The sequence below is a fragment of the Andrographis paniculata genome, unplaced genomic scaffold (genome assembly GCF_009805555.1).
Source record: "Andrographis paniculata isolate CXL003 unplaced genomic scaffold, ASM980555v1 Contig19END, whole genome shotgun sequence".
Taxonomy (NCBI): Eukaryota; Viridiplantae; Streptophyta; class Magnoliopsida; order Lamiales; family Acanthaceae; genus Andrographis; species Andrographis paniculata.
The window spans coordinates 819,046-843,667 of record NW_026137479.1 but is presented as its reverse complement, the minus strand read 5'-3'; the positions used below and the strand labels follow the sequence as shown (position 1 = coordinate 843,667).

At 38.5% G+C, this 24,622-nt stretch overlaps 5 protein-coding genes across 10 annotated transcripts; 1 reads left to right on the top strand and 4 right to left on the bottom strand.

Annotated features, from left to right (window-relative positions):
• Positions 1–461: 461 nt before the first annotated feature.
• On the top strand, positions 462–3,252 carry LOC127242017 (metal tolerance protein 12). Of its 3 annotated transcripts, none has more exons than XM_051261356.1 (2): positions 910–1,041; positions 1,164–3,252. In XM_051261356.1, exon 2 carries the CDS (start codon positions 1,191–1,193, stop codon positions 3,108–3,110), a length of 1,920 nt encoding a protein of 639 aa, XP_051117313.1. In that variant the 5' UTR covers positions 910–1,041; positions 1,164–1,190; the 3' UTR covers positions 3,111–3,252. The 3 variants fall into 3 exon arrangements, with proteins under 3 accessions (XP_051117310.1, XP_051117313.1, XP_051117317.1); XM_051261360.1 differs by lacking the exon at positions 910–1,041 and having other exon boundaries at positions 1,138–1,286; positions 1,382–3,252; XM_051261353.1 differs by having other exon boundaries at positions 462–3,252.
• Positions 3,253–3,445: 193 nt separating this feature from the next.
• Positions 3,446–8,775, bottom strand: LOC127242012 (alpha-mannosidase 2-like). The gene is made up of 4 exons (XM_051261347.1): positions 7,989–8,775; positions 7,494–7,643; positions 7,196–7,228; positions 3,446–6,583 (listed from the first exon to the last, which is right to left on the bottom strand). Exons 1-4 carry the CDS (start codon positions 8,532–8,534, stop codon positions 3,848–3,850), a joined length of 3,465 nt encoding a protein of 1,154 aa, XP_051117304.1. The 5' UTR covers positions 8,535–8,775; the 3' UTR covers positions 3,446–3,847.
• Positions 8,776–9,428: 653 nt separating this feature from the next.
• On the bottom strand, positions 9,429–11,164 carry LOC127244560 (uncharacterized). The gene is made up of 3 exons (XM_051265138.1): positions 10,999–11,164; positions 10,760–10,848; positions 9,429–9,757 (listed from the first exon to the last, which is right to left on the bottom strand). Exons 1-3 carry the CDS (start codon positions 11,038–11,040, stop codon positions 9,607–9,609), a joined length of 282 nt encoding a protein of 93 aa, XP_051121095.1. The 5' UTR covers positions 11,041–11,164; the 3' UTR covers positions 9,429–9,606.
• Positions 11,165–12,742: 1,578 nt separating this feature from the next.
• On the bottom strand, positions 12,743–14,168 carry LOC127242137 (probable galacturonosyltransferase-like 10). The gene has a single exon (XM_051261543.1). It carries the CDS (start codon positions 14,014–14,016, stop codon positions 12,901–12,903), a length of 1,116 nt encoding a protein of 371 aa, XP_051117500.1. The 5' UTR covers positions 14,017–14,168; the 3' UTR covers positions 12,743–12,900.
• Positions 14,169–14,611: 443 nt separating this feature from the next.
• On the bottom strand, positions 14,612–24,216 carry LOC127242118 (paired amphipathic helix protein Sin3-like 2). Of its 4 annotated transcripts, XM_051261517.1 has the most exons (23): positions 23,939–24,214; positions 23,730–23,832; positions 22,849–23,100; positions 22,554–22,737; positions 22,372–22,470; positions 22,117–22,296; positions 21,728–22,022; positions 21,264–21,400; positions 20,889–20,964; positions 20,783–20,812; positions 20,473–20,666; positions 20,232–20,386; positions 19,864–19,991; positions 19,498–19,752; positions 18,402–18,953; positions 18,179–18,270; positions 17,381–18,001; positions 17,090–17,187; positions 16,867–17,005; positions 16,627–16,785; positions 16,362–16,522; positions 15,618–15,729; positions 14,612–15,177 (listed from the first exon to the last, which is right to left on the bottom strand). In XM_051261517.1, exons 2-23 carry the CDS (start codon positions 23,810–23,812, stop codon positions 15,046–15,048), a joined length of 4,134 nt encoding a protein of 1,377 aa, XP_051117474.1. In that variant the 5' UTR covers positions 23,813–23,832; positions 23,939–24,214; the 3' UTR covers positions 14,612–15,045. The 4 variants fall into 4 exon arrangements, 2 of the variants coding, with proteins under 2 accessions (XP_051117474.1, XP_051117485.1); XR_007836705.1 differs by lacking the exon at positions 14,612–15,177 and having other exon boundaries at positions 16,125–16,522; positions 23,939–24,215; XM_051261528.1 differs by lacking the exons at positions 14,612–15,177; positions 15,618–15,729 and adding an exon at positions 15,736–16,240 and having other exon boundaries at positions 23,939–24,215.
• Positions 24,217–24,622: the final 406 nt, after the last annotated feature.

Below are 24,622 nucleotides of genomic sequence, written 5' to 3'. Positions count from 1 at the left end.
TTTGTTTTTTCAGAAAGGATAAATTAAAGATGAACAGCACTCCCAATCCCAAGTGGCTCTCCAAAGGAGGCTCATGTTGTGGAAAAAGATTGCAAATTTGTTGGACAAGAGGGTTGCCATGAATTGGGTCTGATATTTAATATTGGTGCCGCCATTAATTGTTCCATATGGATTTACACGTCAGGCCTTCTGTTGACGGCGTACGACACCATTCTTGTTTGTTAAAGCATGGTGGGTTCGTGACATGGATGTCACTCCTCTGATCTCCTACCTTTGTTGAATGATTCACGTCATTCATAGCTTTGATTGATGTCTGAAACTGTATCATTATATCTTTGAGCCCAAACCTAATTCAAAATAGGGTCCATTGTGGCCTGTTAGAAAGCCCAGGTTAATTAATGGAAATACGCTTTGTCAAGAAAATAAAAAACTTTTAAAAAAAAATGGATAGGCGACGGCGTAGAATGGAGTCGATAGATGCAGCATTATTGTGTTTTGTGTGGAAAAAACATGGAAAATAGGGATCAAGAAATTCCACATATTGCAATGAAGACCGACTAGGATTGGTCATTGGTGGTGGGCTTTGAAGGACCGATTTTTCCAAAGGGAAGAAAGACTTGAGCCGATCGTCGAATCGGAGTCCACTCTTCTCAATCGGGCGTTGCCGCCGCGCACAGATTCCGGCGACTATGGCGGATCACCACCACCGTCATCACCGGCCGAATCGAATAGCGGTTCCTCCCCGGACCGCCTTCCCGACGGGGACGACTCCGCGACCCTCGTACCCGGTTTTCTCCTACCCACCTTCAACCCCAATTCCCACCCCCTCAAAACACCGCCTCCCCAATTCCAAACCCTCTACGGCGGCGGCGTCCTTCTCCTTCCTCCTCCTCCTGCTTTTCTCGCTGCGTTCTTTGTACTCTCTCCTCCCTTTTCTGCGCTCTTCTCCGCCGTCGTTCTCCATCTTCCCTTTCTCCTTTCTCGTCTCTCTCCTTTCCTTTGTCTGCACCCTTTGTTTCTCGCTGTTCGCTTCGGCTTCTGGTAAAGGGGCCTTGTACCGAAAACTCCCCGTTTTTTCTCTTACTTCAATCACCCAATCACAGCACAAGCTCCTCGTCGCTAAATCAATCGTTTTGGCTGTTGTGTTTTTGTTGAGATTTCAGGCGTTGAGGTACTGCGGCGCAGCCGCGATGATATTGGCCGAATTGTCAGGAAATGTGGCGGCGAGATTTATCGGAGAGGGTAAAAATGTGAGCTTTGTGAATCGGAACATTGGATCATCCAAGGTGCGTGGGTTTATTGCATTGCTTTCTGGATTGCTCCTGTTATCTGTTAGCTGGGATCGAACTGAATGTTTTCCTTTCTCCCATTTGAATATTAGGAGCAGCAGAGGTTTTTTAGTGTTTCCCAGTGGCAATTGTTTGAGGATTTGGCCAATGCTGCTCCCTTTCTTGTCGGGTTTTTTGGGGTATTATGAGCAGATTTTGTCGAATTGGGGGGATCTTCGAGAGCTTGGCCAAAAAAGGGTTCGTTTGATCACCTTGTTCTTCACTACAGTTGTGCTTTTTATACCTGCTGCTGTTAGTATGCTCGTGTTTGAGGTAGAAGGTGATAGCATTTCGGTTTCAAGTCTTGTCTGGCCATTGGCTAATACCGTAGTGTTCGGCGCGCTTTTGAGTGAGAATTTATCCGAAGAGAAAGCTGCATCTGCTTCGAAAGATGTCCGGAGGGAGTATGTAGTTACCTTTGTGTGTACCCTTGTTTTGGAGTTGTTTTATTTTCCGGAGCTTTCGTTGTGGGGATTGCTGATTTGTGGGCTGTTGCTTTGGATTTCGGTGAGGGAATTGAATCCTGCTGGATATAGTTATCCTGAATTGGGCTACGAATCGCCCGAAACGTTGATTACTTTAGTGATGAAATCTCTAAAGCACGTTTTGGGCGAGAGGAAGTCGCGCAAGATTGCTTTATTTCTGTTGATCAATACAGCTTACATGGTGGTCGAGTTTGTTGCCGGGTTCATGAGCAACAGTCTAGGGTTGATATCGGATGCGTGCCATATGCTGTTTGATTGTGCTGCCCTGGCAATTGGCTTGTATGCTTCTTACATTTCACGGCTGCCGGCCAACAGCCAATACAACTACGGACGTGGGAGATTTGAGGTGCTGTCTGGGTATGCCAATGCGGTGTTTCTTGTTCTTGTCGGAGCATTGATCACGCTCGAGTCATTTGAGCGGATTTTGGATCCTCAGGAGATTTCTACTAGCAGCCTACTCTCGGTGTCGATTGGGGGACTTCTTGTCAATGCTGTAGGGCTAATATTCTTCCATGAAGAACACCATCATGCTCATGGTGGATCTGGACCATGTTCCCATTCCCATGATCATCACTTACATGAACATCATGATGGGCTCGGAGGCAAACATTGCGCTGTTGTAGGCCATGATGAAGCATGTAGTGTGGATCATGGAAGTGAGCGATGCAATGGGAACGACGACCACCACCACCATATTCACGACGACAATCACCCTGGCGACAAAGTGGATCACCATGAGCATCATGATCATCATATTACACCATGTGATCATGACGGCGTTCATGCTGACCAAGTTTTGGGTAAAAAAGACGAGAAAAGGCACCACCACCACCACCACCACCAGCACGTTGACCACAATATGCAAGGCATTTTCTTGCATGTCTTGGCAGACACCATGGGAAGCGTCGGCGTGGTTATCTCAACACTATTGATCAAATACAAAGGATGGCTTGTTGCTGATCCTGCCTGCTCGATATTTATTTCTGCATTAATTGTGTCCTCTGTTATACCATTGCTCAGAAACTCCGCAGAAGTGTTGCTGCAAAGAGTTCCAAGATCGTGCGAGCATGATCTCAAGGAAGCTTTAAATGATGTGATGAAGCTGAAGGGAGTTGTAGGCCTTCAGAATCTGCACGTCTGGAGTTTCACCAACACCGATGTTGTCGGGACCATCCATCTTCACATATCTTCAGATGCCGATAAGACTTCCTTAAGGAAACAAGTATCTCACATTTTACATGATGCTGGTATCAAGGACTTGGCGGTGCAGATCGAATATGTTGACTTGGAAAGATGATCTAAACTTATAATAGCCAGTACAATGTGCTACACCATTTTAACTTTATTGTAGTTTCTGCTGTGCAGCAACAAACTGGTCTTGTTGGTAAACTGAGTATTATACCTTCTTATGCATCGTCTGTGATCTCTTTTCTGGAGAAGATGATCTTGATCTCACAGTGTTTAAGATTGATGTATTTATTTGGTCAATTGTCATTTTGGACTGCTTTTCAGGTTTTCAAGATGTGGCTTTTTGTAGTTGAGTTATTCAGGATATTCAGTTGTATGTATTACTACAGATCAACATGAAAACATGTATGTATTATGTACTTGGTATTGATTTATATTTAAGGTTATGTAATAGATTGAACTTGTTATGCCCTTTTTTTCCCAATGTACACCCCATGGCTATCCTAGCCATGCATACTTGGCACATCTTCATCACCATATCCTTAGAAGGTAAAGTCGATTAAAGAAGGCCATAACATATTCTAAACACCTATCTGTTACATATTTCTGTGAACTTTTATAGTACAGATGATGGATGCATACTGCCATAGTTCTTCTTCTTCTTCTCTTCTGTGGGAAGATGGAAAACTGCAGGCAGCACCCAACAAAGTTCTCCATGCGTTTCGGGTCAAGTTATGGCTGCTTGCGTCACCACAACACTCTACAAACTTCCAGAAGCTCGGCAAAAATGAAATAGTAGAATTCTTCCATAGCTCAACAAACTCGGGATTGGTTTGCACAGCAGTGTTACTCTCGCGGTTGTAGTTGCAGTTTGTAAGCCTGTATTTCCATGGGAGAGATAAAGATACGCCCTTCCCGAGCACCTGCTCCAAATCGTTCATTATAGCCGAGCAGATCAGACTCTTTGTGCAGAAGATTAATGGAACTTCCTTCTGCTTTTGTAACAGCCATTCCCTTAAACATTTCAAACAGATTGATGGGCTCATCACCCATAGTCAAACATTGCGATCTGCCTGTTCGACAATATGAAGTATCAAAGTGTCGCCTTTGCACAACAAGCGCAAACCTAGGTTCATCGGGGGACTGCTGAGAGTATTTCGCCGGTTGAGGAACCTTGAAGTTCACAATATGAAAATCACACGGCAAGGAAGCCACCAGAGGGGAGAAGGACCTTGGGGGCGGCTGCACTGAGATTGGATCGGCAGTTTTAGCAATGTGCATGTGCATTGGATAGTTCAAGTGAGCGCCGACAAGATGCGAGAGAAGAGACGGACTCAGAGGATTAGGATTCAAACTGGGATCAACTGGCGATGAAATGCTAGACTCCACTGTAAGATGAAATACCACATTCATGGGATGGTTGTCCATCACTCCTTGTCCCAGACCACGCCCGTCATCTCTCACTAATCTACGATCGAGCATAACCTCCAGCCACCCATTTTTTAAGCTAGCCACGCCCAAGGACTGTCGAGTGTGAACTGAGAAGCGTTCTCCATTTGAGTCTTGCATAAATGCAAGGGACGGCATAGGATAGTAATTTCCCTGCACAGGTATCTTGTCATAAGTTTCCCTCCGGCTTGTCTGAAAGCCATTCAAGTCAGAGTAAAAGATTCTCTTATTATCAACATCTGTCTTATATCTAACGATCAGTTCTTTATCATTGAACTCTTGCCCAAGAAGCTCGACATGGTAATCTTTCTCGATAACAAATTCCTGTACTGTACCCTCACCATTATATACACGGGTGCTGAGGGAGATTGGAGCTTTTCTCCAAGCTGTCTTTGGACGGGAAAAAACTTCTTGTACCAAATGACCCTCGGAAACTACCAGTTCTCCACCATCTTGAGTGATCGATTGAGCGTCACCATTTGGTTTGAAGAGGTAGGCTCCACTCTCAGTGCTAGAGTACAAGCTTATTTCTTCGTCAACATTGAGGTGACGATCCTTATGACTTATTTTCTGCAATAGGCCATTTCTTGCACTCAAGGTGAGAGTATGATGCCGATTTCTGATTTCAACTGTATCAGTTTCTATATCAGAGCAAGAATAATGAGGAGGGCAAGAAACTTGTTTGGACGGAGAAATGATCTTGAGAGAAGCTGCCTGGGCTTTCTCACATCCCACAAAACCATTAGCCACATAGTAGGTCTGTAATCCCATAGCAGGAACAGAAGATTTCCAATACAGACGATGTCTCCCAGTAAACATACCTTTTCTGTCATGGTGTAGTTCGGGAGAGACCTGACTCTTGACACAGGTCCAGTTTGAGTCCAGCACTGTAACATCTGGTCGTCCAACAACCATCATTACCACTTCATTTCTTGTTTGCTCCAATGGGTTAAAAAGGACGACGGTTTGCACAGTTCCTTCACGGGCACTAATGGCTCTATGCACGGTTTGAGCATCAAACCTGGATCTTGTTTGTGCAGGTTCAAAATTTGCTGTATTTTGATCACTTTTCTCATGATGCATTCCAAGCAGAACTTCGAAAGCTTTAGACAGAAAAATCTGTAGGTCTTCTAAAGCCACATGCATCCGTGATCCATAATCCACAACCACATGATCCTTAGCAGTGCCAGTCACACCATCATGGTGTTGAAACAAAGCTAAGTTCCGTCTGGCTGAGATCAACTTGTAGGAAAAACTAGTGGGCAACTTCTCACATTGACCTCTCTGACAGTATCCTAACAGGAAAACCATCATCATTTCTGCACCCCTAAGTGTTTGCTCCAATACACGATCGACAGCCTTGAAGAAAGGCCTGGAGACATAGTACCCACTCCAGTAGTCTTGATTTCTATCAGCATACGTAAAAAAGTCGCCTGATAAAGACGGGAAACCTCCAATCTCACCAGAGCCAATTTCGCCAGCCACTGAATACTTTATTTTATCGGATTCATCACGCAGGGTCCGGAAATAGTCATCCAAAGTACCAAACTTAGTTTCAGCATTCAAGCTAGGATCAGAATTGATGTAATCAAATAACCGCTGATAATTCCGGAACTGAGCCTCTGCTTCATCAACACTAACATAGCGGAAATCATCACCAAGGGGAATCAGAAGTGTGTTTGTCCGGTACAATGTTGATTTCTTCCTGTACTGGTCCAATAATTTCAGTGCCCTCTCCTTCACATTTCCTTGATCAGTCTCTACGGGATTTTCTCCCCAAGGGCACCTCTCATACGGACCTCCGTGCATTCGAGCGAAGTCAAATTGGCAACAAACAGCAGGCTCTGGCCCACATGTATGTGGGACATCATACGAATAGAATGGCATCATGTGGACAAAGATATCAGTTGTTTCCTCAGTATCCCAGCTCTGTCTCCATACATACTCCAGATTCTTAAACGATGCCAACTCCTTCTTCAACTCATAATGTGTTCTCTGTATAAGCATGTTTTCAAAACCCATGCGACGAAGAAGATAAGCCATGGTTGGCGAATACCCAAATGGATCAATAGCCCATGAATTTCTAGGAATAAAACCAACGGTTTCGTTCAACCATAAATTTCCTTCGGTGATCTGAGGTATTCAAAATAATGATATGAACAAAATGTAATAAACATAATAATATGAAAAGATGTATAATAAGACACTTTGTCTCAACAAACATATCAAGTCCATGTAAAATTAGAATATCATACCACAATCAACAGAAATCCAAACACAATATAGGCAAAATTGGCATCTGATGGTGTATCTAAAATTGAATAGAAAAGATTTCCTTTCACTTCAACAACAGTAAACCATGCATTTGATAACTCATAGACATAAGAAATCCGATACACCTAGCTAATGTCAATTCAAACATCCATTCTGAAATGCCTTGGAAAATATGATATCTCATGCTTAAATAGATTCACTACTACAGTATTGCGTGCAAAACGTAAATATAAGAGAGGACTCTTACAAAGGCATATGAATTAAAAGCACCAGAAATATTAGGAGTAGTTCACTATGAGGAAGAAATGGGCCAAGTAGATTACCACACTCGCCAGTTTCCCTTGAAAACATCATTTTAATATAAACAATATTAGACGCGTAACCACTGAGCTATTTGTGTTCCTGAAAACCTAGATAATTCAACTTGCATTGAATAAGTTCATTGACCAAAAGAACAATCAATGAAATTACCTGCTCAATGATAGCAAAATAATGTGAATTAGCCTGCAGAAAAAATGGAGCAAGAAATCAGTAAGATTGGACCACTGTATGGGATAAATAATAATAATAACAGGAAAGAAACAAGTGATGTATACATGATGCATGGAACAGTTGATGTAAGTATTCATAAATGTAACTATGAAATTAAACCTCAAATTGCAGTAGAATTTTGAAGGAAATCATGTAATTTAATCATTTCAAATAAGAAATCATCATGTTGGGGATATAGCATCAATCAATCTTCCAAAACATTCATGAGTTATATCACCTCATCATTCATCACCCATCCACCACCAACAATTTCCAGCTGCCCATTCCGCACTAGGTTGGTGAAAGATTCTCTTTTCAAATGTGAAGCATCTCTCCACCATCTTTCAAGATAAGACATCTCTTCCCATATGAATTTTCGTCGATTATCCTATATTGAAGTAAAAATTATCAGGGTTATAGCAATAAAAATCAATAAAGTTCAATTTCCAAAGCACGAGATAAAGTTCTAAATAGAACTCACCAAAGACTTCACTCATCAATCTATTGCTTAATATCATGCATTCAATTTAAGGAATCAACATCACCATTGGACACAATCCAGAATTTACTTGAGAGAAAACCAAGTTATATTGTAAATCCTATCTTAGTAGGTTAGGATACTGAAACGAATTGAAATGTTAAGCAATAACTGAGCCTACTGAAACATTAGATAGAGACAAATCAAAGAACATATCGATGACCAAATAAACAAATCTTTAGAAAGAACTCTAACCTTTGCCAGTGTTTCAACAATAGTATCAAGAATATGCCTAGATTGCCGATCATAATACTCCTCGACAGTGAGCTTCCAGCCAGGATCATTATGCGAATGCGGCACCACAAATACCTTCAATTTCTCTTCATTCCACTCATTCCCTTTGTAAGTCACTCGCCATCCCTGCTTCCACGGCCCACCGTCCTCATCCAAAAACTGGATCTTATCATACAGCTGCTTCGTGGTGATATCGACAGCAGCCGTCAGAACCGAAACGTTCAGAGACCTATGGACCACAGGCTTCCGATGCCGCGCGGAACGGGCATGCGTTGAAGAAGAGCGTAATTGAACGGATACGGGACCAGCGGAGAAGCGGAAGAGGATAAAAAGGAAAAACACGAAAGTGAAACAGGCGCCGATTGTGAAGAAATTAGAGATGACAAATTCACGTAAGGCTGCGGCTGTACGCTTCCGAGGCTTCCGTGATTGTTTGGCGGAGGATTTGGTGGTTGGAAGGAGGGACGGCGACCATCCACCGGCGCCTCGCCGGGAGGTAAACGCCATGGAGCGACGGAATAGCGATCAAAAACCGACCAAAATGGAGCTGAATTCCGGTGGGAGAGTGTAGCTCGAAGCACGATCTGGAGACAGGATAAAGGATGCAGATCGGAAAACGAAAAAGTGGGCACCCGTTGAACCTCGTCGTTGTGCGTACATACAGTGCTGGGTTTATGCTGTCGTTGGCGAACCATTAATTAAGATAAATATATGCAAGTAAATAAATTAATAATGATAATTGCACCAGCCACTAATTTTTAGTACTATTACTGGACAAATAAAGGATACCCTGTAAGTTTATAACAACGATTCAGAATTATTTATTTATTTATAATTTATAATTGAGTTGGGGACCGTGATTGACCTTTCTTTTTTATATTTTTTTATGCAAGCATCCTAACGATAATAATAATAATAAGAATAAATGTCTGTTGATTTTAGGTGGTGTTTGATCTACGTAATCGTGCATTCCACTCTTTTAAAATTGAAATAAGTATAATTGTCTGTGTTTCTGTACCTTTAATATAATAAATAAATCAAAGTTTATTTTTTATGCATTCCGAGTACTACCAGTATTAAAACCAAATGGACGGTCTTGCTGATTTCTTCTTAAAAAGATACATATAATAAATACTATATATTTTTGTAACATATTGACATCACGCAGTCAATTTTTATTTTTTGATAATATGTGCATGAAAGTATATATTTTACAAATAAAATATCAAATATATTAAAATATATTGTAGTTGAAAAAGAAATAAGTAAAGCAACTTGGGCTATGTGGTCCATGGCCCAAATTAAAGCAGCTATTTTATTTTTAATGAAAGCCTGTACGTAAATGATTTTATTTTGGATTTCCAAGAAGCTCATCTGACTCTACGAACATGTACCAGAAAATACGAAATCCATGAATTGGTTCGGTTTCTTTCAAATAATAATAATAACAATCGAGTTGCAACTTATTGCGGTTGAATCCCCAATAACATTTGGGCTCAATGGGAAATGGAAACTGCCAAAGCAGCAATAAGCAAGCATTTGTCTGCTCTCTCTGGTCTGGATGAATGAATAAGTAATATTAATATTTAGGATCGGCAAAGAAGCTGTTGATGGATGGCATGATTTCAGGAGCTCTGTTGCGGACATACTTCCTGAGAGCATGCTCAGAATACCTCTCCCCTTCTGCATGGTTGTCCAGCACACCAGCAGCTCTGTGCTCTTTTGTCACCCTGCATTGCATTCCCCAATTCAATTTTTATCACACCCTCAATCTTACTCGAAACAAACAAAAAGTGAAATGATCTTGGGAACTTTATGGTGAGATCTCGGGAAGGAGGTGCAGCAGCTTTCAACCAGGCCCATTATTATGATTAAATCGTATATTAGATAATATTATCAACATGAAAGGGTAACAATGATTAACTAAAATGAATGCTTAGATAACCATGAATTTATCTTCATTCGCACTAAACTTAAAAAACCATTTTGTTAACAGAGTTCACCACTACTTGGTTGGTCATCAAAGAATATGAACAAGTTGTCTCATGTTACACTTCTCCCTAATATACACACAGCTTAGCTCCTCTACTGAAAATGGAATCCACAGCCCCAAATTCGTTCATGCCCCACTTAAGCAGAATATAAAACAACACAAACTTGAAGATGTAAATTGTATTTGTAATTCTCAACTGTTTTCACCAGTTGGCAGAGAACAGAGTAAAATCATAGATCCACACAATAACTCAGGAGAGAAAGAAACTATCCATTTGTTTCCTTTGTTTACTTGCATTTTCTTTATCCCAACTTAAAAACCATCACGTTAAACACTCAATTTCCACACACATCAAGCCTTTAAAAGCAAAAACAAACAAACAAACAGGTAAACAATATATGTATCCCTGTTTGAAATTTTCCTATTTAGTAAAATGAATTATATCTATATAGACGTCATCTGGTTGCATCTAATCTAAAACGGGAATCAATGACCTTTGTCTTTCTGATAAACTTACATCCATAACTCCGTACTGAATAAATCAAATATGAATATATAGATCCGCACGCGCATATCATCGGTATCTAATCTCCTGTTATTCCAAACTACGAATCTGATAGACGTCTAAAACTAGCAGCGGCAGTCCAAACATTGCAAATACTATCTTAAAACCCTAAGAAATGAAAAGGAATAAGAACGGATTAAATACGAGAAGTGCTTAATATTTTTGTCAAAATACCTGACTTCAGGATTGATGCAAATGTTACGGACCAATTGCATTCCGCAGATTCCGATAGCCACCCCGACGGAAGCGAACAGAGGAAACACCTAACCAAGCAATCAAAGAAAAAGGATATAACAAAACAGATCTCACAAATTCATCCCCTGAAAGGTGCAAAATCTCAACAACTAACAACCCAAAAAAAAAAAAGCCAGAACTTATATTTATATAGTGAACGAGAAGATCCAGGTAAGTACCTCGGGCCTGATCCACCGCTTGTAACTGGACGCGGAAGCCATAACTTCGAATCGAAGGCGATTGGAATCGGCGAGCGAAGGAAGAAGAGAAGAGTTAAGTGAACGCGTTTCTCAAGGCAACCCAATGCGATGCGGAGGGTTTTCAACATGGGGGTGGGTTTTATAATGCGGCATTGCTCACGTGAAAGACGCTTGCGCAGCAAGACATGTTCTCTTTTGCCTTTCCCTCTTGAGATTTTAAGTTGTACTCAATCTTCATATATTCTTACGGTGTGTTTGTTTTTAATTTTAATTAAAAAAATACTCCCTCTATCTTATATCCTTATTTTCTATTTTCGTTCGTGTGAGACGTAATTTGTTCTTTCTGAAAATATAATTATACACTTTGATCACATTTTAAATTTTAAATTTTAAATTTTATAATTTTTTTAATTTTAATTAAACTATTTAGTTATTTTAATCTTAATCTATAATTATTTTTATTAATGCTTCTTAATTACCTACTAATTATACTTTACCTGTATTTACAGTAATAAGCCCAAAATATGAAGGACTGAGGGAGTACTTTTTTATTCCACTACTATAAATTTACGTAAAGCAATAATTAGATAAATTATTATTTTTTCAAAAAAAAAAATATCATATCAAATTATATAATTTTTTTATATATAAAAAAACTTTTAAATTTATAATTGTAATATTATATTATTTACAAATATACTGTAATTATTTGCATATTCAATATATCTTAAACTTTCTATCTAAATTTCTAGACTCAATTTAAATTGAAAAGAAACACATAAAATTTATTATATAAATACTTGTAATATTTTGACGATTTAATTTGTTTGGCTATAGTTTTAAATTATTTGAAATTGCATATTGAGTTTATTGTTAACTATTACTTCCTCCGTCCATGTAATATTGATGTATTATCGTAGACATGAGAATTTAGGTAAAGTATAATTGATAAGTAATTAAAAAGTATATTAGTAAAAATAAATATTATTTAATAAAAATAATTATAGATTAAGATTAAAATAAATAAATAGTTTAATTAAAATTAAAAAAATTATAAAATTTAAAATGCGATTAAAGTGCATAATTATATTTCCAAAAATAGAAAGGACAAAGTATGTGGAAATAGGGATAAATTATATGGGACGGAAGAAGTATTATTTTGATATGATATTTTATCATAAAAAAATAATATAAAATAAATAATATTATTTCAATTTTTTTAAAAAAAGTAAACTCAATGTTTTCTATATCAATAGTAAATAAATAGACAAGTAAACGTAGCGGTACATCTACACACCATTTATTACTTAATAATTTAATAGTCGATGGTCTATATAGGCTGCCTGGGTCTAAATCCGCCACCAACTAATCAAATGGAGCTTTATTTGCAACTTGACTTTTTTTTTTTTTTGCCATCATTTCCAATAAACAATTGACTTCTTGTAAGGCTATTCTAACTTTTCATTCGTTCATTAATCGACTCTTTTTTTTCTCTCTTTTTATTTATCAATTTTTTATACATAAATATCCTTTTAGATTAACTTAATTTATTTATTTAAAAATATATTAATAAAATCATTATAATTTAATTAAAATAAAATATTTTGGGACGGAGGAATATCAATTGTATAACGTATCACCGCTGATAATTAGAGTTTTGAAAATTTTCTTTTTTTATCTCATAGAGTATAAAGCATTTTATACTATGCCTTGAACCATCCAATTGACATGAATCATAAAATCGTATTATAAAATTATGTTGTATACTTTCCGCAAAGTACAGTGCCTCATTCCCAGCCAACCCCACCCCTCTCTACATTTCATTAACAAAGAAATTAAAAAATAAAAAATGTTGAGGTTCAGAGGTGTATGAAGACGTTGTCAAAAAGTATGTACAAGTGGAGCAGAGGTGTGTTCAAAGAGGTCATAGGGAGACCAGAGATGATCAACAGGGCAGGGCCTGCCTTGATCGAGCCTCACCCATGGCTTCCCCTTCCCACTCCAATGCATCAAGCTGACCTCCCCCGGATGCAAACTCCGGCAGCTATTCACCACATTGTCGCCGCCGAGGCCGTGCTGGTTCCACCGGTGATCGATCCCTTCGATCTCGCCACCGAACACCAGCATCAATGGCGGCAGAGATCCCAGCTCATAAATCCTCTTCTCCTTCTGTATCTCCATCCATTCCTCCATTTTCTCTGTGTAATCTCCTCTTCTCCATCTCTCCAAATCCAGCACCAACACGCCCGTGTTGAAATAACACGGCCTCTTCTTCTTCCCTTCAAATGCCCGCCGCGGCAGCCTCGGATCAGCCCAGAATCGATCGTTAAAGTAGCTTGTGAAATTCGTGTGGCAATACTCGGGCGCCCCGATCACTCTGGAACCCGTCAGTTCGACGGACCAGAGCTTCTGGATATCGTCGACGAGTATTGTGTCGGAATCGATGTAAACGGCGCGGGTGATGGAGGGATCGAGAATGTTGGTGAGGTAGATTCTTGCGTAGTTGAGAGGGTTTTCCAATGCGGGACGAATGGAATGGGAAATCAGTTGCTTAATTTTGTGTTCGTTGTGAAATGGGTAGGTATTGAAATGCAGATTGGGGAAGGTGGACTGGATAATGGAGGATAGAGTTAGAGTTGTTGGTGTTGTAGTGATGAAATGGAAGTGTATGTTTTGTGGGCATTCGGAGTTCTTGAGTATGGAGTGGACCGATGCGATGGAGCCTCTCAAGTACTTGAGATCAAGCGTCATTGCTACATGGACTGTCTGTCGGCTGTTCTTGCAGTGGTCGTTGTTCAAGAATTTGGGAGCTTCTTTGTATTGTGGAGGTTGTAGACTGTTATTGGTGCTGTGAATCCGAATCGAGTTTGTGGGAGATGGAAGAAGAAGAAGGAGAAGAAACAGAGTAAGTTTCATAGTACTTGGACAGATGCTATGAATGATGGTAAGTGTTTGCAGTTGGGTTTGGGGATTCTTGAACAAGTGTTGAGGGTTCATATTCAGGGGCGGGTGGCTGTGGTAAAGGTATATATGGAAGCGAAGGAATTAGGAGAAAATTTGGTGCACGAAGAGGACATTCATTACAAACGCGTTTGCCGTGTACGAGGAATGTTCTTTTCCTATGAAGAAAATGTTAACAATCGGAAATTTTCTTTATTAAAATTCTTCAACGTGTGACAGCCATCGGGGTGAAAAAAATTGTTTGTTATTTTATGGTTTTGAAAGCATCGCTGACCACGTGGGGCCATGTGAAGCCGTACCCTGCCCCGCCGACGTAATAATAATAATAATAATAATAATATTATTATTATTATATTCTAGAACGTAGAAGTAGATCTTGAATGCAATTTCCGTGATGTTTCTTTGCCCTAAATGGCATCAGAAAAGGCATTATTGTAGCACTAGTATCTGTCTATTGCGCTGAATTCGGATTCTGAAAGGTCAAATTTTGTGTATCCATTGCTACTGAGTCTTGTATTGGTCATCTCTTCCGGAAGCATTTCTACATAAGAATCAGTCATACAAACAGCATATATGAAATTTGGTTGAGCAAGCAAACAGAAACAGTTTACACATGACTATGACATCATAATGACACAGAAAAATTAAAGGTGTGAATGTGATTGAAGAAGTTGTTCAAGTCCTGCTGCTATACAACTCACCCTTAACTCTTTACCACTCCATCTGCATCATATTTAATATCATTTCAGCTTCGCAAATACAATAAAAGCAGCAGCAACCCTGTAGTGTCGGCGGCGGCGGGATACTTTTGTCATCCTATCGAGTATTGAAACTAAATGAAACATATGGGCTCTCTACAAATTAGTATAGGCAAGGGTACCTGGCTTTGACGCAGACATACTATACTGACAATGGATGCTGTACCGACTGACCACTGCTTCTCGACTAATCTGTCCAAAGCGGACAGCTTCCGGAGGAATTCTGCAAGTTTCAATGGAGAGTTTGGTTTTGGAGAGACATGGTGATTTTGTCTCTATGGAATCCACTAACTGGGGCAAACCTACATCATAGAGGCACCGAGGAACTGGCGAATCGTTGCATTGTAGATTGGTGGGACTCTGAGGATTTCCCTGCTGATTGCTTTATTCTGCGTCTGGGATGAATATAGCTATCCTCTGTGTCGAGGACATATGAGATCTGAAAGCACATTGCATATCAGAGGAGACTTTCACGAAAATAAGGGAATGAAACTGCAAAGGCGGCATTTTCACTTGAAAAATGTCATGACACGACATGAAACCTAAGTTTGAATCTTAGACAGAGAGTTCTCTAAATTTGAGGAAAGAATGCCAAAGGTAATACAAAGAATGTGAGGAAAAGAACATGCATAGCACAATTGAGCTTAGGATTGGACAACTGTGATAGGGAGATAAAGCAACCAATATAAGAATATGTGTCGTGTATATTGTGCAGCAATGAACACTGTCTATCTAGATAAAGAATCATATGGTAAGCTCGGTAAAGAATATAACGCTAGAACCCAATAATCATCCCCGTTGCATGTAAGAAAGATTAATCAGATGCATTATGATTCAATTTATATGTGAAAATGAATAAATGAAACACGTAAAGTATACCTTTGATGATGAAGAAGACATCTTACATTCCAATCCATTCATGATTCGCGCATTTTGTGTAGCCAAACACAGAGCAGGGTAATAATCAAGATTACCATACTTGCTCATGTTCCTGCATGTATTACAAGTAGACCAGACTGTGAATTAATTACATCAATCTAACCATTGCTCAATTGATAACTCTGAAACATCAGAGAAACTCATAAAAGAACATATAATAAAGGAATGAGTAAATTTCCAAGGGATTTTCTGATTCATGGAAGGGTCGATGACTACTCTCCCTGAGAATGAGATAACACAAACAGTAGGGTAGCTAATAGTATAACAGAAAGCCTTTGTCTTATATTAAAACAGAAAAATGAAAGCTACAATTTAACCATAAATCTCAGCAGACAAGAAACGCATCAGTTATAACTGTCATTGTATGTCATTCTAGCCACAGTTCAACTCTGAAATTACAACAAATAAATGTCACAATAAGCAACTAACAACCACAGTCAGCATCACCTTCAAATCTGCAAGGCTGTACAGCAAGTCTCAAGCAAGACAAAATTACAGCTATGCTGAGCTCACTACAGTTGACTGACTATTCAACAAAAACCAGGTCTGTGCATGTTCAAAACCTCCAAGAAAATAGTGTTAAGTGAGGCTGAAATACAGATGGTAAGATATGCCATGGATACACTCCTTCAGTAGCATGGAAGAATAATTCCATAGTTTCAAGTTGCATGACTGGGACTATACCTCTTAAGCATAACCCCTGAAGATTCTTCCATTCCATGAGCAACTGAAAGATAATCATTGTTAAGATAGGCGGAAAAATTAGGATCCACTGAAGCTGCAACTTCAGACTTCTCCTTTCCATTGTCCATCAATCGAATGGCTAAGCAGGTAGGGTTAGATGTCTACAATCAACATGGAAACAAAGTTAACATATAAGCAGACATTCTTGAATCACATCACATATTTGAGTGCACTGTCAGAAAAATTAGATTCAAATTAAACCTACATATTCGAACCGATATATGTTCTCATTCTCATCATGCAGGAGAACATGGATGTTATCGTAATAAACTGAATCAATATACTTCTCAGCCTTCCTAGACTTTTCATATTCATACAATTGAATCAGCCTACAGTCCATCTCATCAGTTGAAACAGTTTGGAGCTGGCAGAAAATGACCCACAAATGTGTCAATCAAACCGAGACATTTAGAGAAAACATAAACCAAATTATTATCAAGATTACCTGTTTGATCAACTTATATATCAATTTATCCAAAGTGAATAGCACATAGGACTGGTTACCAATCAATGAGCGACAATCATCTTCAAATTTTGAATTATCAGAAGATCCATCCAGTAAACTAAAAAGTGCACTCATGAACCTGTAGAGAACACATCATGTGAAGTCAATATAAAGTAGTATAGCTTCCAAGATATTCATCAACTAGAGTATGCCACTAAACCACCTAGAATAGGAATCTGAACTATCATCTTTCGTGGTTCCTTGTTTTGCTTCACCAGATACTATATTCTCCTTGGCTGACAATATCCTCTCATAAAGCATCTGGAAAGTGGAGAAAGAATTTATGCAATTTCAAAGGGGGAAAGGAAACATAAAAACATGTTCACTGAAATAAATCACTCACTGGATACACTAGATCAAAGGCTCAGGCAGAAAGATGAGTGGTCACATTTTTTGAAAGAACTGTCACAACCACAATAGAAACTACAAAACGAAAGGCTGCCATAAAGTTTACCTGATGCAGCCGAAAAAGCACATAAAACGAGTCACTTCCATAAAAAACCCTTAAATCCTTTTTCTCGTCACCTAAAAATGGTGACACAACATGCTTCGACAGAGGTTTACAGGTCATTGAAAATTTTGCAGATTGTGGAACTGAGACACCATCTCCACCATTATAATGACCTTCACTGGTAATCTCAGCCTCAGCTTCAATCAGGGCTTTTCCATCAAGGTTATCCTCTTCCTCTCCCTCTTCTGCTGCTTCCTCTTCCTGCAAACACTCATTGGCAGCAGACTCGCTTCCAGAAACATCTTTTCTACCCTCCGAGCTGTTATCACTGTCATCATCAATATCTGCATCATTTTCACCTGCAGGATCCACACAAACCTCTTTGCAACTCTCCATCTGATTTTCTTCAAGCCTTTCATTTCTAGTGTTCTCAGGAAGCGGTTGAAAACTAGTGGCCTGATAGGCATCAATGTTATCTTCATAATCACCGTTGGGGGACAGCTCACCCTCTTCTTTCTCATTTTTATAAGGATCAGCTGAATCCACATTATATTCAGAAACTCTAGACCCTCCTTGAAACTTGTCATTTGTTAACTGATTCGATGTTGAAGTCTCTCCGTTGCCCTGTAGCACATGAGGAAAAAACTTATCGCTGGTTCACTGAAAATAGATCAACAAAATGGCCACACAATAATAATAATAAAGATGAAGAAAAATAGCAGGTGGGTCAGGACGGAGGAACAGAGTAGGTAGCAAAGAAAACTGAATCGTGTAAAGCAAGAGAAATCCTTAATCCAATACCTCTAAGGACAGCAAATCTTTTCCATTAGGCTTGGCCACATGACCATCCTCAATCATGCTGTTACATACTTGAGAAGAATTTGTGACATGCCCTTAAAGAAATACTTCCCATAATTATTACAAGGACAATTAAATAAAGTAAATATCAAGGACAATGAAGATGGAAAGCAGTTGATACAAGTATTTCTTTCTCAGTAATGCACAATTTATCCTCCACACGTACCATGATAATCATCCTGACTTGAAGAAACAGGTATGTCAGAGGTGGTTAATCTTTCCCCTTCAACAGAAGTCATAGCAAATTCTTTTGTCAAGGCATCCACATTCATGAAGTCATTATTACTGATAATCAATTGCTGGGATGGATCAACATCACAGTTAGCCTTGGCTTGTTTGAAGTTTGTGATGGCAGCATCACCATTGAGAGTGTTTTTGCTCTCTGTCATGCTTGCTGAGGTGTTTGCCATTGTTCGACATTTAGAGGCACTGACATCTTCGCTATTCTTTAAGTCATTCGTCCGTGAATAAAGGCCCAACATCGGCTCAAAAAATGTAGTCCAGAACCTCAGAAGTGTATTCAACTGATCATTTGTTGAGACAATCTCTTCACATGAGTACTTGACAATCTTAAAGACATCTTCATGTACTTCAGTATCAGCATATTCAAATTTGAAGTTAGGAATGACTGAAAACCCACTTCCAGAAGCAATACTACAAAATTCATCATCCTCTTCCTGCCTTTTCTCTTTGATTGCTTTGATTTCTGCCACTAATGCTGTTTAAGAGAGTACGAAAGAATATGAGAACTAAAAAGATGTCAAAATTCACCAGTATTCTCTAACATTTTTGTCAACAGTAAATTCTGTAAGACTGATAACAATAAAGAATTAGACATCACTTCAGTGGTCACAACTTACAAGAAACTGCACGAAGTGCAGAAAGAATAAAAATAGGGAGAGATGCAATGAATTAGACAACACTTCAGGTGACAATAAATAGAGGGGGAAGGTACAATGAATACCAAGGACTGATGGATGGATACTTGATAGATGAATGGAAGAGAGAGCAATACAGAGAGGAAATGTGGTGAGCTGGAATCATGAAATTCCATCTGGCATAAACTTCATTGATTGCTAAGTAATTTTTGTAGGTGCTAAAAAGAGGAAAGCCACGGTATTGATCAAATGGTAATTCTTATCAAGCCAAAAATCGAAGGACAGTAAAACCCAATGAAGGTTGTTTGTGACATAAAAAATCTGAAGAGAAGCACATTGTCAGAGAGATGAATTTGGCTGCAATCATAGAGCTGCTCAACTTACACTTTGTGCTCAAGTTCTTCGAATCTTGCTGCTTGAAATAGAAGCTACGATGATCAAGTGACTTGTAATGGTTCCTAGAATATACATCAGCCCAAACTTTGTTAAAATCAGAGCGACACTTGGTCCATTCCTCATGCTTCTGCTTTAATCTCATTAAGATAATACGCAAAGCCCGAGTTGGATTTTTACGCAAAATATCTACCACATCAAGGCCATGGTCACCATACAGGCGTTCAATGAATCTCAAATTGAGAGCTGCCACAAATATTAGAAAGAAACACACTCTTCAGTACATATGCATAAAAAGTATCTGGATAAGATAGGAACAAGAGAAAGAATATTAACCAAGAATCTTATCATGCATACCTGACAAGTGGCGCTCAATCATTACTGAGCTATCTGAATCACGTGAATTACTACTAATATTGTTCAAGAGTTCCTCAGTTCCCTTGGCAGCTGAACTCACAGACTCCAACAACATGTCTAGCTCAAATCTAAACCCAAAAATATATTTGATTAGCAAAAACACATGGCCTCCATTTACAGGGAGATGCATAAAGTAGAAAATTTCAAAATCCAACCATTAAATAAGCATCATTTATTGAAATATAGCAATCTCAATTCTCAACCCAAACCAAAGTTTCTCTCATACAGCTCATTCCCCAATTTGACAAACTGCAAGTACCCTATCATACATGAGGGTATGAGAAATTAATATGGGCGGGGTCATATACCTGTCATCTTCACATCTAAACAGGCTTTCTTCATATTGATTTCTCCTCATGTGTTTAAAAGAATAATCTTCACTGCCAGATGTCACAGACACCCACTTATCATTTAGAACTTGAGCACCAACATCGGACCTCTGGCTAGCTAAAGATACTGGATACTGCAAAGGAAATTTTCAGTTAATATTTGTCAAGATGATACAAGCATTTCTTCCCAGCAGCTAAGCTTCATAAGGAAGATTCTCACATCATCTGGAAGAAGCCGATAACTTGGAGTGCAGCGTTGCCAGGTAGATAGATCAATTTCATGAATAGACTTTCCCCAGTATTTCAAATTGTGCCTATTTTTCTCTTTCGCTCCTTCCACCTCATGCTTTGATTCTTTCTCCTTTTCATCTTTTCTTACACCTTTTGACAAATTCCCTTCATTCCCTATTTTTTCTGCCATTAAAGAAACAATCTGCCAGATCAAACATCCTGCCCACTGTAGATTTTCACTGAGGCACTAAAAGATCTTATGCTTTAAATAAACAAGATGTAGTGGCGGAAATGCATACTTTTGCCCACAACACCAGCAAGAAATCCATCTAAAAACAGCAAAAATGTTAGAAGTTCGAACAAAAATATTTAAATAAAAATCTGTATATATAATTTAATTACTACCAATACGTTCGCAGCGCTCCAAAAAATCATTAAAATCCTTCATAAGATCTGGATACTTTCCGAGTAAATCAGCTACCTGAAAGAAGACCATGTTAAAAGAGTAACTTCCCATTAAATCTTAATTTTTTTTAAAAAAAAAAAAAGAAAAAAAACTAATTATAATATTAACATATCATGAGCACTCCGAAACAGAAAGTTAGAAAAAAGTGTATGTAACCATGCAGAAAATAAATAAATATAATAATAAACATGGGAATTATCAGAGAAATACAAGTGAAATAGTTGAATAATCAGCCAAATTATACAAATGTATGAGATTTCAACAAGTTACAAGTAAATAAATAATAATGCAAATAGAAGATGCAGTGTTCATACCAAACTCTGCAATTCCGTTCGAGTAATAATCTCTGTACTGTAAATGTGAAGACATTTTAAAAATGCTTGATAATCATCTGCACTCTGTAGCCTCTCTTTAACTTTTTCACAAAATGAAAACTCATAGCTACACATACCTGGCAAGATAAAACAGACTAATTGTTAAAAGCACCAAGTCAAACATCAGCGAACAAATGAAGAGGGATCATTATTACATTTCTCCTGCCTCTTCAAGTATCTGATAATGAAGTCTAAAATAGTGCATAAAAGAATGTCTTAGCCTATCAACTGTGAAATTAATTTGGCTAAAAGAATCAATACCTGGAAAAAAAAAATTGTGTCGGGGTGGGTGACAATAAAAGGCGACAATTTTTATGATACAGAAAGGAAAATCAAGCTAATATCATAGTCAATCAAACAGATTTCCTATGATACCAGTGAAAACCAAGGTCATTCTAACTCACTCTTCAAAACATTGTTATCATCACAGGTGGCCATATTGGAAGTGCCTCCCCAGTCTTCAGCTTTCTGAGCAGAGTTCCTTTTTTCACAGGGCCTTCGCATGCCAATGCCCCCATTATTTTCAGGGTCTATATCATCCTTATCAGATATTCTCCTATCCTGATTTTCCCTGTCACTATCCTTCTTGTGCTCCTTGTGAAGCTTTGTAACTTTTTTATCACCATCCATATCTGTCTGTTCAATGTTAAAATCTCTTTTTCCATTGGGTTCAATGATCCTGTCCTTCCTCAGTTGTTGCTAAAAAATTTGTAGGGCATACAATATTTAGATGTGGCCCAACAAGTCAATATCCAGTAATGGCTGCACAACATAAATAAATGCAGAGAACAACCTTATCTATTTGAGACTGCCTCGATGCAGGCAAGGCAGAGCTCCCCCCATCAATAGCATGAAAGGGGTGACGACCGATCGACACATGAGGGGCAGAAGCTGTAGCTGTAGCTGAAGCATCAGGCAAAAACCTAGTGAACTCATCAAGAAGATCTTGATGGTCATTAAAAAGAGTTGCAACCTGTAAAAAGAAGACTATCAAACTTCAGACTAAACAGCAAAGCATCATTGGTTACAGCTACGGGGAGATGCATACCTCCTGGAACACCTCAGTTATACTCTTGTGTTCCTCTCTGTACATATTCAAGATGTCTAGGAATGATTTGTAAACACGATCATCATTTTGAAAGCGTTTCTGCAGATGAAATGAAAAGAACATAATGTTTGCTCTTAAACTTCAACAAAGACTAAAGTAAGAACCCTCAAATAATAAACCACCTTGATTCTATTGACAAAACTAATAGCCTCCTCAAACTCAACTGTCCTTTTCGGTGGAGCCCCTTCCCCATCAGTGAGGGTAATTTCATAACCCTTAGGCAAGAATGTGTTAAACCCAAGGATGAGATTAGGATGTCCATTAAATAATTCTTTCACCCTCCCTATGACACCAGTGGTATCAATTCTGGAAAGAAAAAAGATTAAGAAACGAGTTATGAGGAAATTATCCACATTCATCTCTCAAACATACAATTGACTTGAACAGAAAGATAAAAAACAGCAATAACTCATTTACCTTTGAGCCTTGAAATCTTTCATGACATCAAGGAACCTATCATATTTGTTCCTTTGATCTTGAAACATGTCCTTTACTTGTTTCAAATAACTCAAGGCATCATTGGTAGTGAGCTTATGTGTACTACCAGCAGCAACAGCTCCACTGGTAGCCCCCACCCCAGTGTTGCCACCATTAATATTACCACTGGCACCAGCTTCGTCTCCACTAACACGACCGCCACTGCCTGCTGGAGCATGTGATGACCCATACCTATATCAAATGGAAACATTATTAAGAGTAAGCCCAAAATAATGTCCACAGACAATTGAAACAGCACAAACTCTAAGAGGCAGTAATATAGTATGCAGAAATTCTGGAAATTGATGATTTTGTTTGCAAAAATAAAGAAAAATTTTATTTCAAAAGTCAGACTCAAATTGCTTCTACCAATTTCTATTTTAAATGGCAGGCTTGGTCTACCCTGTCCTTGAACACATTCTAGTAACTACAGAGAACGGGGTAGAGAAAGTGCACATAAAGATTCAAATTTTCTTTTTCTTACTATCCCTAGCAACCCGGGTCACTAGTTCTACCTGATTACCATGTCTTCTCCTTCCTAATTCGCAATTACAACAGATCTGAAGGTGTTCGACTATCCTTACACTTGATGCATGGTTAAAAAGGGTCACTACTCACCACACGATCTCAATCAAAAAGAATTTAAGCAAACCAAGTTCATTAGCCTACAGTTAAATCACAAAACCACTCTCTCATCTCACGAAACGCCAACTCTCGACTTACAAACATAAAAATAACAACACAGCATCAGAGACAACAAACAAGTAACATCATTTGATAATGAACTACTTCCAGATGCGCAAACTCAGAAAAAAACTTACAGTTCCCCGCGAGAAGAAGACGAAGAAGTATGCGGCCGCTTCAACTGCGGGTTCATATACGCCTCATCCCGCAACCGCTTCATCTCTCCACACAAACGCCAAACTTCACGTCAAAAGAAACAAGCAAAAATAAATTCAAGAAATGGATTCATGAACTACGATTGAAAATCATCTCGTCGCTTGCTCATTTCCAATTAAAGAAAACTAACCTATCAAGTAATCTCCTTCGCAATATGGAGTTACAAAAACAACAGATCTAAACCATAGTAATAAAATCAGATCAAACTAAAACCTTGCAAACTTTCCTAAATCCTCCCTTCCCTTTCCAATTCTCACCTCAACACTCTCCAAGAAAACGAATTAAACAAAACAGACACCAAACAAACGTAGAGAGCAGAAAATACGTTCAGTGAATTTTTTATTATTATCATTATTATTATTGTTATTTATTTTTTCTTTCGTCTCTTTTTATGTGAATTGGAAAATGCTACATGTTACGTGACCCTCCGCTTCCCGGCATTTATATTCGTCCGAGTTTGTATATTATAGTATTGTTTACGATGGTGTGGTGTTTAAAATTGGAGTTGTCATTCTAAGTTGGATTATCTTGTATTATAATGAGATAAATTATTTTTTAAAATATTTCATTAATTAACTGCAAATTTCATATACCAAGTAAAACTCCCAAGACCCAAATTACAATCACACACGCCCTTAATTCATCTATAATAATTAATTCACTCTTCAGAACAAGTTTTAAAGGATGAAGCGAGAGTGGCTTGAAGAAGTTTGGCTTTCGATTATCATATTAATGGGCTTACCTGTGTTATGGGCCTAGCCCAATCATTATCATCCTTTATAGGTATATGTAAGAATAATATATACTTTGCGGG